The following is a 20681-nucleotide window of genomic DNA, read 5'->3' on the forward strand; positions in this document are numbered from 1 at the left end:
GTTGGCATTCATTTGTAATTATTTTGTAGCAAAAAGTAAGGTTGGGTTAACTTGATTTGCAAAGCTCTCATGTTGCATCAGAAATGATGGCCGAATAAAGCCTATTGCATCAGAAAGGCTTACCCGGTGGAATGTTAGTTTTTTTATTCGACTACTATAACATTTAAATATCTTTTGAGATATTCGATAATATTTAAAGAAGCTATGTTATGAAAGGTCGTTCTTAGCTGTCGATCTAAATGTACAAACTAGCGCCCTTAACTAAATATTAGCAATATTTTTGATTTCGTTTTATTGCTAAATGCTAACAACACTTATAAATTTACACCTAAATCGGTTCGCTATATTAAAAGTTACGCACAATAAATTAGATTTTATCCCAATATAAACCAAACCGTAATGTCATGTACCGGAAATATTTTAGAAACTGTTTTTTAACAAAGTTAAGTGTTAACACAATGTTGATCATTGTGTTTAACACATATTCTATATCTTAAATTTGCTCATTTCTTCAAGGTCGTCCTACATCGAGCCATAAATTAATAATTTTGTACATAAAGAGAAAAAAGGGATTTGTGCACAACCGGTCTTCCATTATCGCATTCCAGTAAGTGTCTAAATTCTTTAATGTAAATATTACGCAGAATTATTTAATTTAGCATTTGCCGTAAATAACAATAATAACACAATGGTCATAATCATAAAGTTATAGTGCAACCTACTAAGTTAAATGTAAGGGTTGTGTGGCAGTTAACACAGCTTTATCATCAGTCATCTGGGAACCGCGCGCGGGAAAAGTAGCCCGCTGTCAAAGGCATTATATTCGATATGGCAACTATTTTACGAAGGATATGGAAGAACCATTCAAAGCACAAAAGTAAGTGTAAATATTTTAAATAGCTTATTATGAGATGGTTTTTATATATACATAATTACTTTAACTGAATTATTTTTGTAACGTTAAATATTTTGTGTGTAGTTGTTATACATTTCAAAGTCTTCACTTCCTACAAAACCCAGTTTTGTACACTTTAATTATTAACTAAATATAGATTTACTAAATTAGCTAAAATTAAAAATAAATATTACTATATTACTATAAGCTACTAAGAGGTTCTCATACCGTACAGAAAATCGTAATTAATGAGATTATTAATGAATTTGATTTAAAAAAAAAAAAAACAGTATATATTCTGCACCATTTTAATTCCTTTCACGTAAATTGTTTAAATTGCTGGCAGTAATGTCTTCGCGCCTTTTATGATTTCCATAAGTTCTAGACCAAGTTATATAGTCTAGTTGTCACAGGTTTCTCTCTAATTAGTTAGGAATTAGATCTCTCTTACCTTACTCAGAAAAATATTGTTTTTGTCTGTGCCTATTTCTTAGCTTGGGTTTTTATAATTTACGTAACTCCTAACTGAATCTCAGTTGTCTTAAATAACTCATTATAATGGTTTGTGTAATAGCTTTTTTAGATAGATGTTCCGTTACGTTGTATACGTTTTGGTGTTCAAACTGGGAGGGAGTTATATTCAATAAACATAAATCAAAATATTAAAAAATCTCCAGTTCTCAAATCAAGGGCGTAGAACGGACTGTCATTAAATTCAGCGCTATTCCTTTTTTTAACCGCATTTGGCAAACTCTATGGACGCAGTAGAAGTTTAGTTTACGCTGTAGGTTCAAAACAATGACGCTAACCAGGACTACTTACATACCCAAATAAACTGTTTTCCAGAAATCAAGCCAATACCAAATACAATGTAGGTTTTGAACATGGTTCACTTGAGTTATTTCTATTGGCTACGTTACGTTTTTTTCATAGAAGTCTAAATATCGCCAAATTGTATAATAATGCATTCTTGCTATTTAATTAAGGGCATTATTTTATGTAATTAAAAGGTTCAAAAGACAATTACACATGTAAGCGGAAAAAAATATTACATCCTATTGTGATTATTTTTTATCTGAAGGTTTATGAACTTTTTACTGTTATTAATATAACATCTTCATGCAATTTATTGTTTTTGCTAGTTCGATGACCGCTAAAGTAAAACTCACAGTCGAGACTATGCACTATATGTATTATGACTCTCATATATACAAGAAAGACTAACTGACACTTAATAAAATGTGCATAAATATGTTCACTTGAACTAATGTCATTCCCATACAAATGTCATCGTTTAGCGTAGTGCTTACACCTTCTTTTTTATATAATATTATAAAAAAGAATATAGGTCCCCCCGGCAAACGTATCTATGGGACCACTAAAGGGCAGTCACCGCATCCCATGAACACCCATTTTTAGTGGATTCGTTGCGGGCTTTGAGGGAGGGGTACACTCTTTGAATAGTTGGAGGTCATATCTCTCAGGGAACTGGAGAGTCGATTCCACAGCTCAGCTCGTTTTAAAATAATCTTGTGCAACGGACTGTGGAAGAATTCCAGCCATCAAAAACACCTGCCGAAAGTGATTTTGTGTTTAGCTCCTTAACACTATAATATATCAATTATGGCCAGCCTCAAAAGAGATTCGACGCCGTGGTCCGTCCGGGCCGAAGACGATAAATAATTTTAGTAACTTTAAAAAAACAAGCATGTCAATACTTCATTTATGTTTAATACAAAATTTTATGATCAATTCGGTCAAGTCTACGGCTCCAGAAAGCCTAAACGACTCCCGGTATTGTATCCAAAATTAAAATTAATATTTTATATCTTACAATAATTGTAACCAGTCGTAGACTATTTCATAGCAGGCGCGTATATGACATCTTTACTATCTGCCATTTTAAACCAAAAACTTTGCTAATCGAGTACACTTATATGTTTGTGGCACTAAGAATCATAATTGTCTGAAATTTAAAGTTCTTTACCAGCGTTTCCTGAATTAGGAGCTTTTTTTTCTGAGCCATGAGTCGTCTTCTAAATGACCAAGTCATTCATATAACTTTTCAAGATTTCGTCTACTAAGAGTAATTTCGCGCATTTTCTTATAGTAGACCAAAACAAAAGAAAGACTTCTGCGCATCTATCGTCTCCTGTCAATTTATTTGGAGTTGTTACTAGTTTTACAATAGTAACCAAATGACCCACGCACTCCACTGGCTCTGCGACCCATAAAGTATCTTGGCCTCTGAGATGAGAAACTTCCAGCGCTTCCTGTCTCAACCCCGCTTATTTCAGGAATTAACTATAAAAACTAAATGATGATACTAATTGAGTTCTTGTTTTGTTGGCCTAGTGGCTTCTTCGATTTTTCAATTTCTTTTTCTCCTTCTGTCTGCTTTTTTGGCGTGGTTTTTCTGTTATCTGATATAATGTAAACCTATTTATGTATATAATCACTCCTTTTTTCCGAAGGGGTAGGTGGATACCACAGAACTCCATTTTCTACGGTGACATACCTCTGTCATTTCATCCTCTTTCATTAAATTCACCATGCCATTCAGTTTTTTAGTAATTCCTTGATTCCCGTCCAGGTTGTACGACAAGGTCTACCTAACCCGACTTCATCATCTACGGTTGCTTTGTATATCATACTTGTTAACCGCCTCTCATTCATCCGTTCTACATATCCAAACCACCGCGTCGGTAAATATATAGCCTTACTACAAAACTTATCAAGTAACGTATCCACTGTTTGTCCATGTATCAGAATATCGCATGCAGTCCTATTGACACCTCTCAAACGCAAACCTGTCAATACTCAATTCGATAAAACAGTGAAAAGTCCCGTCCCAGCTGCATTAATAGAGCATTTAATGAGAACTAGATAACACAATCATAATAGACGCAACGACAAAAAATCTCCGATATAAATGTAAATACGCAGTTTATAAATCTATTATCGCAACCAGTTCACAGCAGAAGATCACTTGCGCCTAATATCTGACCTATAGCCTATTTATGTTATCATATGTCTGACCCAGATAAATGATTTATTTAGGTATTTTTATGCAGATTTTGCAATATCTGCGTAAGCGCATGAATGCCATAGAATTTTAGGTAAAATATACTTTTCACGTATGCAATTAAAACGGTTGATTGATTATTATTATTTCCTTAATACGTAAAGCAGACTGTGGTGACAGCGAGGAGAGCTCTGACACAAAATTATTTCGATTATGATGAATGTACTTCGTTGACAACTAAATTAAATTATGTATTTTTTTAGTTGTACAACCATTATATTATGTTATACATACATCTATATCTATATTTTGCTGTAAGTTTTCTAAATAAATAATAAACAAAGGTCATATTAACATTAATATTTTTAATTCCAATTTTTTTTGGACACGCATGATAAACAACTTGATAGTCATAACTTTATTTCTTGACAAGAAAAAGGTTCAAATATCCTTACTTGTCACTGTTTTACTTTAAAAAATGAGATTCTGTAGGTCCCATTCCCCACTACGTATTAACTGACGATTCACCGTTAACTTATTGAGTACATTTTTTCAACCCGGCCATTACCCGTACAAAATAGGATTTATCGTACACGAGCCAGACAAGAAATAAAAAGTAAACCGTCAACATTCTAAGTTACTGATATTACTTAGAAAGCTACCTAGATACAAGGTGTCTACAATTACTATAATCTATTACAATCTACGCATTTGCGAAACTTCCATGTTGCCAATTTCATAAATAATTAAGTTACACTTGCAATTTTAAAAGGCATACTTTGCATGTAATTTTTAATGAAAATGAATTAAATAATTAAACACAGTTTGAACACTAATTCGTTCAATATAATTGCGTAATTACTTACTATAAGCATAACTCCGTACCTAATAACTTAGAACCAATTCTTGAAATTTTAAAGCAAGACCTTTGTTGATATTTATTTGTAGCCTCAAATTAACAATATGCAACAAAACACAGTTTGTGCAGTGCAGTTTGGTATCGCTCAGACCGGACGTACAACGACCAATACCTTGATTTGTTTAAGCTATCGTGGAATTTGGTTAAAAAGAGTATTAAGAATATCTTTAGCACAAAATCACCTGCATCATGAGCAGACCCACCTTCACGTACATACCCTATTATTACATATATACATATATGACGGCCAAATTAGTTTTAAATGTTTATTGTTTTTTTCCGCGTTGTTAATGTCTGAACCTGTTTATATATATTATGTATACCATCTTTGGCTATATTTTTAGTGTAATTGTTTGTTTTTTGTAAGCTGTAGAGATACGAAATAGATAAATAAGTAATGTTTTTCGACCGTATACAGCTTTAAGATATGTATTTGGTATCGGCAAAATACATACGATATATTTTAAAAATACAATAAAATTTACATCATGTGTTTCTTAACATAATTGTAGTATCATGTCAATTATTATCAGCATTAATCACAAGGACGTTTACCTATTTAAAAATATAATATATATTTTTAAGTTTATGGAAATATAATAAAAGTATTATTATGCTTGTGTGTGCATATAATCTAGATAAATACAATTAGTTTTAAGATAATTATGATCGAGAAGGAAACTGCAGCTGTTTGATTAGTTTATCTCTTTATGCCCTTTCTACGTAATTATTAATTAATTTAATTGTATATATTCGCGTCTGGTTTATACATATAAAGATAATGTTAAGGAGCAGTGTTGGCCTAGTGGCTACAGCAAGCAACTCTCATTCCTGAGGTCGTAGGTTCGATCCCCGACTGTGCACCGTGAAGGAAAACATCTTGAAGAAACCGGATTGCCATAGACCAAGAAATGTGTCAGGCACAGAAGGCTGATCACCTACTTGCATATTAGATTAACAAATGATAATGAAACAGATACAGATATCTGAGGCCCAGGCCTAAAAAGCACCATTGTTTTTTTTTAGATAATTTTAATGATTAAAATTTTATACAAGGGCCCATAATAACTTCATATGTTAGAATTGTCTTATTCCATACTATAATGGCCTTTTAGGTCTGGGTTACGTTTCTGTACGTGATCATTAATTTTTCTAATAGACAAGTAGGTGATCAGCCTTCTCTGCCTGACATACGCAATCGACTAAGGCGATTGCCTCACGATGTTTTCCTTTACGTTGTTATCACTTAGCCAACACTGATCTATGCATACATAAACCAAACGCCAACAATACTTCGAATTAAAATTATTTAGGTATTCAAAAAAGTCATAATAATTGGTCTACAAATTTGTAAAGTATTTATTGTAATTAATAATTATGTACATTTTTTTTATTGACTCAAGACGAAATTATGACTATACTACTAAATATTGATTCTATACATTATAAGACTGCTACGGTTAAGGACAACAATTTTTATGGATTGAAGTATTCAAATAAATATTAAGGCTATGTTTTGTAAATAACTAGTAGGTGTGTGTGTAGGGTGGCCTTCTGTGCCTGCCACATTTCTTGGTCTATGGCAATCCGGTTTCTTCAAGATCTTTTCCTTCATACACGAGCATGTGTTAAATGCGCACATTGACAGTAAGTCTATTGGTTTACAACTGGGGATCGAATCTACGACCTTAGGGATGAAAAGCGCATATGTAAAGCGATAATGTAAAAAATAAATTTCCAGAACTTTCTGAAGAATGGGCACTTGCTGAATGCGAAGGAGAAGGCTGGTGGCGTGAAACACACAACGGTCGTGCTCAAAGTGACGTGAGATACGCCGGCGTTGCTCCGGTTGAGCGCGCCGCGTCCGCTCCCGCCACCGCCCTCGCTGTCCGCTCTGCTTTACATACCGCTAAGAGTAAGTATTGCAACATTGACATAAAATTAAAAACTATTTCAGATTATTTATTTGTGTCTTATATATCATATAATATAGGTTTAACATTCAAACGAAACATTCATAAATTCAAGAACCCGCCAAAACGCTTCTTAATCCAAGATGGTGTCGCTACGATGCACAACTAGTATTTCTGTCAAACTCTGCCAACTTTAGTAATCTGTGACCGTTATGTGTTACGAGACTAAATAAAAAAATATATTTTTAATACGTAAGTTATACTTCTTTTGGCGCGATAGGGAAAAAATATTAGAGTAAATTTTTATAAGTCACTAAAAACCAACAAACTGAAGTTAACATAGTCAACATTTTAAAATAAACAAATTTAAATAAACTTTATCTAACTAGATAACGGTTATAATAAAACTTTCAATGCATTAAATACCTTTTTTCTATTGTTAGTGTCGTTTTTTCTACACACGTAAAATAAATTTTCTGATAAGATTTTTATCTTGTTACGCCAAAGAAGTATTACTTCTAACGTGTGTCAAGATACATTTCTTTATACATTAATCATTTGATTCATAACGCTTTTTAAAACCTTTTTTTATATAGATTACTCTCATTAACACTTTATTTTTCATACTATAATGAAGCCTATTGGATTGGATTTGACTAAAATGTTTGACTTGAGCACAATGGATGATCACCTATTTGTCCTCTAACAAGTGCATAACATCTGCCTTTTAAAAATAATATTTATATAAAACAGAGATTGAATTAAACAAACAATTTGTTATTTAAATATACGTTGTATCCAACTATTAAAGTAGTTATCATGTTAGGTACATAGTTAGTTCAGTAGTTCCAGATCCTTCCTACAAAACTGACGTATATATACATATTAATAATATTGACAATTTGAAATGTGTGACTTACAGCTGGAAATCTAAAACTACCCAAGGTGAATGTGGATATCAGTTCAAAAGGGATCATCGTGTCGGATGCTGAGTCACAAGAAAATGTACTAAGTGTATCAATATACAGGTATAAAATTAATATAATAACTATATCCAACTTCATGTGCAGCTTTCAGCTTGATAGAAAAACATATATATATATATATATATATTATATATATATATAGTAGCATAAATTTTCACTACTTTTTAAGACCTTCTGTCGATCCGAAGTGGTGGAGGCCTGATGACCTGTAACAGAGGTACTCTTACCTTAAGCAGGCATCAGTCTCACACAAACAAGCAACCCTCAAAAGAAAACTTCTTTATGACATTATTTTTCGAAAACTGATCTACTATATGCAACTTTAGAGAAATTGGTTAAATAAAGTTAAACTAGATAAAGTTTAGAAAGGCAAAGGCTTTTATTATCATAGACATAATTACAAATAATACAATTATTTCATTTAACGTTATTAGCACTAATATTATTAAAGAATTATTGTTATCGTTATTATATATTTTTGTAATGAATGGCTTCGAATTAACCGTGGTAGGGACAAGAAAAATGATGGCGCGTAACGGAAAAATGTGACTGTTTTTTTTTACAACGCCAATAAATAAGTTTAACTTCAATTATTTTTTTTATATTAAAAAATTACTTGTTTATATATGAAGTTTTTTGTAAGAAAATAAATAATGATTATTATTATACTAATAAAAACATAAACCGTGTATCTTAATTTCAACTGAGCGTTGTGTAATCTGTATCTTTTTATATGTTTTACAATAAAATAATTTAGATAGTTTTATAGTTCTTCGGGAAATCTAACTTACATTTATATAAGCGAATTAAATAAAATGCGGGATAAAACTAAAGCTAGTCATATGTCATAGTGCCGTCAATAAATTACCTCGTCCGCCCACTCCATACTACGTGTAAAAATTTTTAAAATCTATATGTATGATTGATCTTAGACATAGTTCAATAAATTAGACATTCTGCAATCAAGAACTTTGACTTCCGGTAGACAGTGAACACTGCTACGCCGTAGAACATCTACGTATTCATTTCATCTTCACGTTTCTTTTTAGGATTTCCTATTGTTCTGCGGACGCCGCCAATGCCCGCGTTTTCGCTGTGGTCGAAGGCAAAACTGCTGGCGCGAATGAGACGCATGTTGTGCATGTATTCGTTTGTGCTAGACGGAGACAGGCAAGGGCTCTTGCCCTCTCTCTCGCACATGCATTTAATGACGCCTATCAGGTAATTATTAGCAAAATTTTATTAGCTAATAGGTAAGCTTTCATATAAACATACAATGATGTTTTCTTATTAATGTTGAAAATAAAATACGGTCCAATTTGGACATCACTAACATATAACTTGATATCACAGTGACGTATTCTCACGAAAATTGTATGTAATCTGTGAAAATAATAAAATCAATAATCTAATAAAATAAAATAAATTTATCTAACATTAGTCCCCACACTAGGGAGTCCCTATGTCGTGGGTAACTAGATAACAATTATTCCGTGGTAAATGCTTAAAACAATTTTTTGAAGAAAAAGTAGTCTTAGTCAAGTTAAAATAATAAAGAAGTACCTTTCTGCCACTCTTTTTAATCGCTAAGTTTCGAGTCATACAAATTGTTTGAACTGGAGCAAATCAAACCCAAGGAATAAAGCTTAAATTTGTTCTGTTTCGATTTTTTTACTGGTGAAAGCCACCATTTGTTTTAAAATCGTTTATATTTATTGTACATACAACAAGGCTTCTAGAATATATTGATAGTGACATAAAATTAAATTCCTTAAACTTATTCCGTACCGACTCCCTTGGGGAAACACGACAAACAGCCCACTTCTGCAGCAGAAATATGGATTGAATCTCTGTCTGTGTCTTATCTAGGACACTTCACAAGTCGTTTAAGTACGCGTGAATGTATGTATATGGGTGATATGACATCATGGCTTATTTCGAAAACATAACATTGAAATAGCTTCACTGACAATTGAATCGAAAGAATCAGACCACGTTTTTGACAGACGAGAGTTATACTTAGGGTCACGACGTAAACGTAAACATATCAGCAAGCTACAATTTGGATGTGTTAATTTCCTAGGCATGGCAAGCCAGTGAAGCGAGTTCACTTCAAGCGGGTGGCAGGCGCCGAGTAACTCCTTGGGTATGTCATAAATATATTATACTAACAAAATCAAACATAATCAAATATTACGCTCTTAGTTCTTAGCCCTTCAGTAGGTAGGTTATTTTAATATTACATTACTAAACATTGATATTTTCCTATATTTTGTATACATGTAAAGTAAAAAAATCTATAAATTCCTTTAAGTAATAATAAAGTCCGACATTTACCATTTTGTTATATACATTTTGTGTCTCGTCCTTAATTCCTTTAGTGTTATTGATCGGAATTACAAACATCTCTGTTTATGGCTTTCTTTCTCCATTCGCTTACTGCTGCTTCTTTACTTCTTCCTCTTACAAACTATAGTTAAAAAGTCCTTAACGTGACTGTTCAAAATCAACGAGCGTTCTGTATCGAATTCGAACAGCTGAACAATTATTTTTTAATGTTTTTTGTCTAATCACTCTTTTTTTTTAATTATTCATGTTAGTTGTTAGCTCATGTTACTTAGGGATAACTAGTGGTGTTGTACTGTCCATTCTACTATTTGAAATCGAACGTTCAGTTCGGTTAAGTTTATTCGTTACAAACATACAAAATTATTAATATTATACAATTTTTAGGCCAATTTCTCAAGTGATTCTGATGAGGATACCGACAATGAGCAGTGGCAGAGCCCGGAACCGCTGGTGACGTTTTGAACACTTGGTTAAACTAAAAAAAATAACTATAACTATAAGAAATTTTTGACAATTTTATTATATATAGTTAATGGTCAAATATGCGCAGGAGTCCATTCTTAATCCGCTGAGCACGCGCTGTGATTCGGCCGTAGTAAAACCGATATTATTTATTTATTGGTCTTTCTCAATAAACTGTTTACAATTTCCTCAAAAAGACCGCTGAGCGTCTCCTTTAATCACTCACTTTTCAGATTTTCTTGAATATTTTACAAGAATGAAAGAAACAATAACTGACAAACAAAAATACATCTAATTTGGTGCAGTTGATTTATTTTAACTTATATAGATAATTAATGTAATTGGAAATCTAAGAAATTTGTGTAAATATGTTTTTAATATTTTTAAATGTTAGTTATTAAGATTATCAAATTTAAAAAAACACCTTTTAACCGGATTGAAGCTATGTATTATTATTACAAACTTATAATTATTTATACACGGTCACGGTGATCACCCACGCTGTAAAGCACGCGAAACGTCGAATTTTTCAAAATTTAATTTCAATCCGGTTAAAAAGTGTTTTCTTTATGTGTAAAAGCTATGTTAACAAAAGACAATACCAAGATTATCAAAAGTTTAATTATAATAATAGCCTTTTATCTCAGATACATTTACATTTAAACACGTTTTTATTTCAATATTCTTTTAGTGTATCTTTGTGCCTTCTTTTGGCAATGGCCTCCTCCAAATCCCGCTTTTCCTCTTTGCACTGTGCCACTCTCTGCCATGTACCACCTGTTTCTTTAATTCGGTCTATCAACCTTTTTAGTTGTCTTCCTGTTTTTCGTTTGCTGTACAAATGTACTTTTGCTCCACTTTTCTGCCCCTCTTGCCATGTGTAACCTCTTTCGTCTTTAGTTTATTTATTTAGTAAAAGTTGAATACTGGAGGCTTATAGCTATTTATAAGAATTCTCGAACAATATCATTTTCTTAGTGGTAAGTTAGATAAGACATTATATTTGTAATTAATTATTATTATTATACAAAATATTGTTGTTTCATTTCTCATATTGTACATTAATATTAAACAGCCATTTCCTACGCAATAAACATTTTTTTAATCTAGAATTATTATTCTCGTTCCAGTTATCGTAATATATAATTGTTTAGGATTTTTTTCATAAAAATTCCGTACAGAAACTTACAATATGTATTCTATAAATACCGTTTTGAATCTGACTTAGGGCTGTGGGGCTAATTAAATATCTATTATATATACATATTTAGTGTAAATATTATTATTCCTATTCTATATGTTATTACAGAATATGAAAAGGTCCTTCTAGCATTTATTTGTATCGTTCAACGTATAAAAGATCCAAACAACTTAATACTCAAACAAAAATATAATAAAGCCAGAAATTATGTCAATTAATTAATAAATAAAACTAAAAATAAAACAATTAGAACCAATATAGAAGCTAATAAAAATAAACTAAAAAAATCTATGGGACATATTAAACCAACTAACAGGAAAAATTAAAACATCCATGGACGTAGCTATACAGAACGCATTTGCAAACCAAAATTTGACATGTAAAGATATTGCAAATAATTTTGCAACTTCCTTCCACAATAGTATAAGTAATATATCAACCAACTGTGTAAATCCACTGTTAGATAAAAGCTCTTACCAGCATGCAGAAAATACTAGTATGAGATTTCAGTCAGCAGACCCTAAATCAGTTGCAAAGATAATTAAATCATTAAACGACAGAAAGTCTCCAGGTGCAGATAAAATACAAGCTATGGATATTAAAACATTATGTAATAAAATCAACGTAGCCATAGCTAACCTTATTAATACGAGCATTTATACTGGAAAATATCCTAACTTACTAAAACAGGCATAGTTCGACCAATATACAAAAATGGTAGCAAAAAAATCTATAATAATTATCGTAATATTGCCAACAATTAACAAAATAATAGAAAAATACATATGTGGACAAATTCAAAATTATTATGAAAAACACAATATTCTTTCTAACAAACAAGATGGATTCCAACCAAATAAAAATACCACACAATTGCTATCCGCATTCACAGACCACATTTATAAAAATTTAAATAAAAAAGATCACGTTCTAGTAGTGTTTATTGACTACAGTAAGGCATTCGACACATTAAAGCACAGCGTAATCCTACAGAACTTAAATGACTGCGGAGTACGAGGAAACCTACTCAAGTGGTGTGAAAACTATCTGCAATACAGAACTTATCGTGTTAAAGTGTGCAACGAAGAAAGTTTTCCAATATCTATTACAGAAGGTACGGCTCAGGGCTCAGTCATTGGGCCTTTACACTACCTTACCTATGTTAACACATTACCTAACATAATAAAGTATTGTCAGATATTCCAATTTGCAGATGATACATGCCTAGTAGCCGCAGGGCCTAACATCCAAGAAGCTACAATCTGATTTCGATACATTGGCTAAATGGTCCCACGACGTAGGACTTGTACTAAATCCTAACAAAACAAAGTTCATGCATATCCAATCCAGTCACAATCTAAGCTCACGTACACCCATCTTAATCTTACACAACCACACATGTGCACATTCTTATAACTCGTACGCCAAAAGCTGCAACTGCAACGCCTTAGAATTAGTTCATAACCATAAGTACCTGGGGCTTACAATAGATGACCGAATGTCCTGGAAAATGCACATTAATTCTGTCTGTGATAGGCTAAGAGCGATACTTGCCAAATTCACTTTAATAAAAAATAAAATACCTCTTAAAACTCTGCTACTATTATACAAAGCACTAGCCGAATCCATTATAACATATGGACTTACAAGCTATGGGAGAACATGCCAAACTTATCTAAATCAAATATTTGCAATACAAATACGTATTTTAAAAACAATTGCTCCCATAAAATTAAAATCACAATATAAAGCGGACTACAGAAAGCTATTTGCATTTTTCAAAATTATACCTATACACGAGAAAGTGCAACAAGGATTATTAAATGAAAACTACTTTACAGAAAATTACCTCAAAACAATTAAAACTCACTATCACTACTCAACACGTAGAAAATTAAAAAACGAATTTCTATTACCCAAATACAATAATTTATATGGGAAAAAAACATTAGATTACATTATTCCAAATTTAATAAACTCGATACCAGCTACACTTCTTACTAATATAACAAGAAACAATATTAAATTTAAATTAAAAAAATACTACATAAGTCAAACAATTATAAATTATGCATAACATAAATTATGCTATATACGTCATTAAAAAAAAATGTGAATGAGAATTCTCGACAAGAACAGGTTTCTTGCATCGGCTATCTATGGCGCGTCAGTGTTTAGATTTGTTTATGACGTTTTACGTGCAATTTTAAATGGTTTGATTGTTATAAATTTACAGTTTATATGTCACTGGCCTTAGTATATATATGATTTTATTATGTTCGACGTCCTGGTGGATAGAAAAACTGTGCACAGTTTGTGTTTCCACCACATCAACTTCCTTTATATTAAGAACACTTATACAATAAATAAATAAATAAAATAACGAACGTCTAAGATATTATTGCTATTCATTAGTCACTATGCCTGTTGTAACATCAATGCGACCTACCCGCACTTTTGTAAAAAATATTGTTTATATTGTTAGAAACTATTATTTTTAATTTCATTACACGATGTACATAACTAACCTACTCTAAATATTCATAGATTATAGGTCCGCCCGTCGTCTCGCCCCCCCCCTGTAAATCTGACTGATTGGTAAATCATTTGACGTTTGTGTCCCGCGCTGCGCAAACTTTTCCCCGATTCATTCTCAAGAAGTTTCCCGGTATTTGTACTTACCGAGTAATGGTTAGATCCCTCCTCCCAGGCTGAGTATTCCACCATTATTAAAACAAACAATGTCTCGAAATATGTAGTAATATATAATAGTAATATATGTAATATATGTAGTAATATATAAGTAATATATAATATAGGGGTTGGGTTTGGATCTATGCTTTTACGGTTTCCAGCACGACATGCTCGCTTTAGCATGGTAGCATAGGTGCAAACCCACCCTACCACATCCTTCTGATGGGTAGGGAGGCGTGGTCTTGGGGGTAGCGCAGGTCGCTGTGATCCCCAAGGCAAGTTTGGTGGACTATCCTTCCCGAGGTTGCCAACCCTGTTTTTGGTCTAATACCCTATGTATTAGACGTAACTAAAACCACCAAGCGAACTTTTGCAGGGATGTAGAGGTCATGTCCTTGCGAGTTCATCATCCAAAATAAAAGGACGGTGGACAGTAAATGACCTCCCGCGTGTTTGTGCCGTGCGCGGGGACCCGTACGGGGGGATGAAGGAGTCCTGGAGGTTGAGTGGAGTAGTGCGCCGGTACAGTTGTGCGCTGCACACAACACACCTCTTTGGTCTGGATTTCCCCTCACACGGGAGGCCGTGGATTAGCTGACCACGGTCAACCGGCTGTGGTATCCCGTAAGAGGGCTACCAAGCGAGAGTCGGGGTGTGGGTGGGGGGGGCGTCGGCGTGGCACGGGACTCGGGGTGAGTTTGCGTCATCGTCTCGGGATGCGAACAGCTCCGTACTCTCTTGCGGCGTGCGGACGCGCCTGCCCCTCTACACGCTGACTCTATACCGAAGGAGTAGCTCTGACGTCGCTTGCTGAGCAAGGGACGTCCCCGACTTGAGGGCTCCGTGGCGGGTGGAGAGCTCCGACGGTGAATCTATTTCATACCACCACATGGATAGAGAGACAAAACACACAAACCAACAAAAGGCTGCATCCACAGATGCGCCTAAAACTAACATAAACAGGGTTGCGTCGCAGGACGTGTTGAGGTGCAAGTCACCAGTGACACGATACTCTGATGCCCCTATCTCGCAAACGGATGCACCCAATAGGGCAGCGTCCGAGGCACCAAAGGAGAGGGCAGCGGCTGAGGAAGCGCCAAACCGGGATGCACCTTTAACCGTGCCCACTCCAATGGTATCTCATACACCACACAAAGCACAATCTTCCAATGTGAATGTGTCGCTCTAACCGAAGCAGCCAGAGCCGTACAGCGGATGGGAGTCAACGACTTTCACATTAAGCTCATATCGGACAGTGCATCCGTGCTGATGGCGCTCGGTAACGAAAACACAAACAGCAAACTAATACTGGAGTGTCACGAAGCACTGGAGGCAATAGCTCTAACAAATAGAGTTACCTTACAGTGGATTAAGGGACACAGTGGCTCTCTCGGCAACGATGCAGCCGACGAGCTTGCGAGAAGAGGCTCTGGTATGATACCTGCTGGCCCGCATCCGCTTCTCCCCTTGCCCTTCTCGCTAGTTCGAACCTGGATTCGCCAGAGATCCACTGTACTCCAGAATCAACGATGGTCGCGAAGTGTAGATTGCAAACAGTCCAAAATGGCTCTGCCGGCTGTGAACCCGCAACTTACTAAGCGACTTCTAAACCTGAACAGAACCAATCTCAAAACAATCATAGGGACAATCACGGGCCATTGTCTCCTTAACAAACATCTTTTCGTCCTAGGCGCAACAGACAGCCCCTTGTGCAGAGGCTGTTTCAGCGCAGAGGAATCAGTCACCCACGTAGTCCTGGAATGCGAGGCTGTGGCTAATCAACGTACAAAAATCCTCGGAACAGTGAGGTCGCTCCGCGAAGCCTGTGAAGTGCCCGGGAGACTTCTGTGCTTCTGGAAGGAGTTGGGCTGGCTAAATTAGCCAGGGCTTCTACGCACAACGGACCGACTACGTGTCTAAGTGCGGAAATTGAGTCCACCTACCTAAACCTAAACCTAAACCTATGTAGTAATATAATACAAAACTTGTTACTGCATTTAATATAAAAAATGTGTTTATTAAGTTTTTGATTTTAAAAGAAATTTAAAAGAACGACAACGAGGCGAGGTCTCTGGCAATGTGAGTGTCTATGGACACTACCATTTAACATCAGGTGAGCCCGTCGGTTACAACAACAAAAAATGAAACTTAGAATATCGTTTAATTAGTAAAAACAATAAATTCATTTGTCTAAATAATTCTAAATATAAAACGTAACATTTACTATAATATATTTTTCACCTATGATAATATTCAGTGTAGAGAGTGCGAGTTAAAATGAGAGTCAAAAACGTATTGATTTTGATAATTTCGCTAAATTTAAAGTTTGAATGAACATAACTAAAGGTACATATTACATCAAATTTCCTATACAGAAAATTTATATTACATATGAAGCAGATATCAGAGGTCTGTAGGCAGAGATAGTTGCAGCATTATTGTACAATAATGAAGAATGAAGTCTTGGTTTGAGTCCTGAATCGCAGTTTCTTCTGTTTTTAGAAGAACCTTATTTGTTAATAGACTGTCTATTTTTGTCTGAAGTTAACATAAATATTTTCATTGATATTTCATAGGAAATCTATCTACTCCATAGACTTTAGTTAAATCGGCACTGTTGAAACAGTTTCAGCCTACGCAGACCGAGTTGTGAAAGGAAAAGCGGAGAGGAGCACGCTCTACCACCGTGGTGGTTTATCATCATATAGTCGTAGCAGTTGGTGACACCATCTCCATTGCAGTCCTGAAAGCAAAATAATGATATCATTTCAAAATTTCATTAAAACTTTATATATGTAAAATATTCCGAAAACTATTATTATTTTATTTAACAGCCTAGAGCTTCAGAATTTGTTAGAGTTAAATTAGCGAAACGTAAAGTGATATAATATAGTACCATATAATAAAAGCGTTCATAGAACATAAGACGATGGAGGTTTTATTATAACCCTCTGGCGAAATCAAGGCAACTAAACTTCAAAAACCTATAACGGTGACGCCAGAGCTGATGCTTTCCTGGCTCAATGAATCTTGAAACTGTTTAAATTTATTTTAATTATCTATTTTTTTATTAATAATATTTTTGTTACATTAAGAATATTGAATGAATGTATATATTCGTGTGTTGGAATAAATTTACTGTTATATATAACGATACAAAGTTATAGATTTAAATGTTACAACCTACCTTTCCAAATTTTGCCATATAATTTTCTATAATTTTGACAGAACAGTAGTAGTCCCTGGCGCAGTCTTCGTAAGCTGAAAATATTAATTTATCAATTACCAAAACACAAACTCTTTGTTCATTTGGAAGAAAATACTAATGGAAAAACAGAAGAAAAAAATATAAAGAGAGAATATGATGTATTCCAGAACAGTTTCACGGAAAAGTAACAATTAGATTATAATCTAGCACATAAACTTTTTGTTCATTTGAAAAAAAAAATATAGAGAGAGTATTTGATGTATCCTAGAACAGTTTCCGTGAGCTTGCTCCAATAATAAGGAGAGCATACATATGAAGACGTGATAAGTACGATTGATATATCTGCTGAATTTAATTTGGAAATCTAAAAGAATAACAGTTTAAAAGCTTTTTAAAAACGATATTAATTGGTAGCAACTGTCATACTCGATTCCAACAACTTCGACGTCATCTAATCGATATAGTTTTTTCAATCTCTGTAGTAGGTACGTAATGTGTCACGAACATAACAAAAAATCATTGAAATCGAAATAGCTATTAAATTGCTGATAGCTGAAATTTTTTTTATCAATTTATTTAATGATTCTGATAATTTCTTCACATATTTTTTATTATTATTAGCGTGTACCTTCTTTCCTATCCGGGTTATCGTCTGGCAGCGTGGGTTTCCCTGCATCCACCCAGTACACCCGTGATATGTAGAAGGGTCCACAGTACCCTTCAGAGCAAGTGTGAGACAGGTCACAGCCTGCTACATGGCATAAACACCGAATACAGTTGTCGTTCAAATTTGTTACGTAGATACCTAAAATAATATATTTTTAATATTTTATGTCGTGTGTTCTTATAAACAATAAGGCTATAAGAGGCTCAAATATATTGGTGATGAAACTTTACTTTGTAGCAAACAAGCAAATCCATGATTGCGAGTCGTGGGGGTTTTGGACTGATTTACCAAGTTTCGTTTTATAATCCTAATCTTAGAATCAACTTGTCAATACAACATCTATCTAACAACCATTTTGCACACCGTGAAGTCTATAACAACTGTTTTGCGAAGCGATTTATTATACAACGATACGAAACAGATCATAGTGCAATTCTTGTTTACTGCAATCCTCCAAAACAACACCTATGCCCGGAAAATTAAATACACTTTCTCGTTTAATCATGATGTATTACACCATACTTCGAAGTCAGTGGAAACTTCGAAAATGACTGTTTGTTATCTGATGAAATCTGCAGTAATATAAGAAGATTATCTTCGAAAGACCCGTAAGAAATTAAGTAATAATGATAATAAGTATATTCGCGTGAAATTTCGATTTTACCATTATTAATTTCGTATTCACACAAAATATGCCATAGTAATTAGAAAAAACTTCTAAAATAATCATAGCAATTTAGTCTTCAAAGAAATACAAAGACTTACCGAGTACATTACTTAAAAAGCCTACAATTAATACTAGTATTCGACACTTCATTATTATCACTTGTCTAAACACATAACACTCTGATGTCTCTGGAGCCGGATGACACAATGATGAGTGGTTTGCTAAAATAGCTACAAAAAACAATCAATATGAAATAAAAAATATCCCGTAAAAACCAGTGAGGTGCTTTTGTAAGAACTGTGTTAAGGCACTCGGTTGCTTATTAATAAACGATCTAATGTATTATTCTCGGAATAAAGTGACGAATAAATTAGCCGAGTTGATTACAATCGAAATGTAACATCCGTGTAAGCTTAAGGTCGCTTTAAGATGATGGATTATGAATTGCGACAATAATAATATATCACGACGGTCATATGAAGAACAACTGATATTACCTTATTGATTTTCTATAACAATTTATGAAATAGTTGAGTTGAAATTCAAATAGTTCATGCCGACTCCGCTGACAATATGTAGAAGTTATATATTAGAGATTTAGTGAAATAAATATATTTTAGATCCGCATTCTTGTTCAAGAAAAACCTTGTCTTACGTGCAGTAAAATATGTATGTGGCTCGAAGGACCAAAACGTAAGTGTACGTCCTGGGTAATTAGATTATATTAACAATAAATGTAATTCTACGACTATAAAATTATGCAGAGTGCGTCTGGCTATGTTCTCGGGGCATAACTCCGATGATTTATGTTTTAACCACCACAGTGTGCAAAAGCCTTGGCGCAAATTTTATACATAAAGTATACTTTGAGTTTGGATTTAAGTTAAAGAGGCGTTCTACAATATCGACCTTAGTTGCGAAGCTAGTTTGTCCGTAAATGCGTTTGCGGTGTAGTGTTACCCGCCGATAATCTATTATATGTTCTAGTCATATTATGGGCACTTTTCTGCATCTATTTAATTTCGTCAATTGCTTTAGTATTATATATACGGCCAGACGATTAGAACCATAAATGTTAAGCAAACCACATTAGCTTCAGGGCTTTAAATTAAAAGAATGTCATTAAAATTAGACATTCATCTGAAATTTATAATTATTGTTTTTCTTCATCGACGATAACCGATTCTGTGTGCCTAAGGGCAAAGGCCTTCCTTTGTCCTCCATTTCATTTTTTATTGTATACCAATCTAGTCCAGGTCCGTTAGTCTTTCCAGCCATTTCCATGATTTAATAGGCTCACCTTTTAAATTTCCTACCTCTGTTTCTTTTATGGCCTTTTGGTTGCCTTAGTGTTACAATTTTGCTCCATTTATCTGCTCCTCTTATGGTATATAAGAGGAGCAGATAAATGTCCAGCCCATTTCCATTTTAGTTGTTTTTTTCTCTCTCTCTTAAATTCTTGTTACTGATTTTGTCAATTGTTCTTTTCTTTATTTTAGTACTTGTTTTAATCTGGCTATCAAATATAGACTAACAGTTTCATAAATTAGATATATGGTTTGAGTATTAAATATAGAAACTGTCAGAGTATATTTGTCACTTTTATAATATACTATACTATAATATACTATACTATAATACTATGTATAGTTTAATATAAAATTATAATCTTGTATGACCACCCATTTACATCCT

The 20681-nt window shown here is 33.8% G+C and overlaps 2 protein-coding genes across 3 annotated transcripts; one reads left to right on the forward strand and one right to left on the reverse strand.

The window, feature by feature from the left end:
• The first annotated feature begins 749 nt into the window (after positions 1 to 749).
• LOC123713208 (low density lipoprotein receptor adapter protein 1-A-like) lies at positions 750 to 17194 on the forward strand. 2 transcript variants are annotated; one of them, XM_045666770.1, is made up of 7 exons: positions 750 to 877; positions 6581 to 6754; positions 7675 to 7780; positions 8788 to 8959; positions 9822 to 9884; positions 10472 to 10537; positions 17071 to 17194. In XM_045666770.1, the coding sequence occupies exons 1-7, from the start codon at positions 829 to 831 to the stop codon at positions 17095 to 17097; spliced, it is 657 nt and encodes a 218-aa protein (XP_045522726.1). In that variant the 5' UTR covers positions 750 to 828; the 3' UTR covers positions 17098 to 17194. The 2 variants fall into 2 exon arrangements, with proteins under 2 accessions (XP_045522726.1, XP_045522727.1); XM_045666771.1 differs by lacking the exon at positions 17071 to 17194 and having other exon boundaries at positions 10472 to 11035.
• Positions 16592 to 19314, reverse strand: LOC123713210 (lysozyme-like). Its single transcript, XM_045666772.1, has 4 exons — positions 19085 to 19314; positions 18281 to 18457; positions 17632 to 17705; positions 16592 to 17187 (listed from the first exon to the last, which is right to left on the reverse strand). The coding sequence occupies exons 1-4, from the start codon at positions 19134 to 19136 to the stop codon at positions 17044 to 17046; spliced, it is 447 nt and encodes a 148-aa protein (XP_045522728.1). The 5' UTR covers positions 19137 to 19314; the 3' UTR covers positions 16592 to 17043.
• Positions 19315 to 20681: the final 1367 nt, after the last annotated feature.

Source organism: Pieris brassicae, chromosome 8 (assembly GCF_905147105.1).
Source record: "Pieris brassicae chromosome 8, ilPieBrab1.1, whole genome shotgun sequence".
In the NCBI taxonomy this organism is placed as follows: Eukaryota; Metazoa; Arthropoda; class Insecta; order Lepidoptera; family Pieridae; genus Pieris; species Pieris brassicae.

What these genes read in the sequence shown, in the direction of transcription:
- LOC123713208 (XM_045666770.1), top strand. Translation starts at nt 829, where the DNA reads ATGGCAACTATTTTACGAAGGATATGGAAGAACCATTCAAAGCACAAA. An exon ending in CTAAGTGTATCAATATACAG is followed by an intron (nt 7,781 to 8,787) that starts GTATAAAATTAA and finishes GTTTCTTTTTAG; the next exon opens with GATTTCCTATTGTTCTGCGG. An exon ending in GGCGCCGAGTAACTCCTTGG is followed by an intron (nt 9,885 to 10,471) that starts GTATGTCATAAA and finishes TACAATTTTTAG; the next exon opens with GCCAATTTCTCAAGTGATTC.
- LOC123713210 (XM_045666772.1), bottom strand. Translation starts at nt 19,136, where the DNA reads ATGAAGTGTCGAATACTAGTATTAATTGTAGGCTTTTTAAGTAATGTA. An exon ending in TAACCCGGATAGGAAAGAAG is followed by an intron (nt 17,706 to 18,280) that starts GTACACGCTAAT and finishes TAATATTTTCAG; the next exon opens with CTTACGAAGACTGCGCCAGG. An exon ending in ATATGGCAAAATTTGGAAAG is followed by an intron (nt 17,188 to 17,631) that starts GTAGGTTGTAAC and finishes TTTTGCTTTCAG; the next exon opens with GACTGCAATGGAGATGGTGT.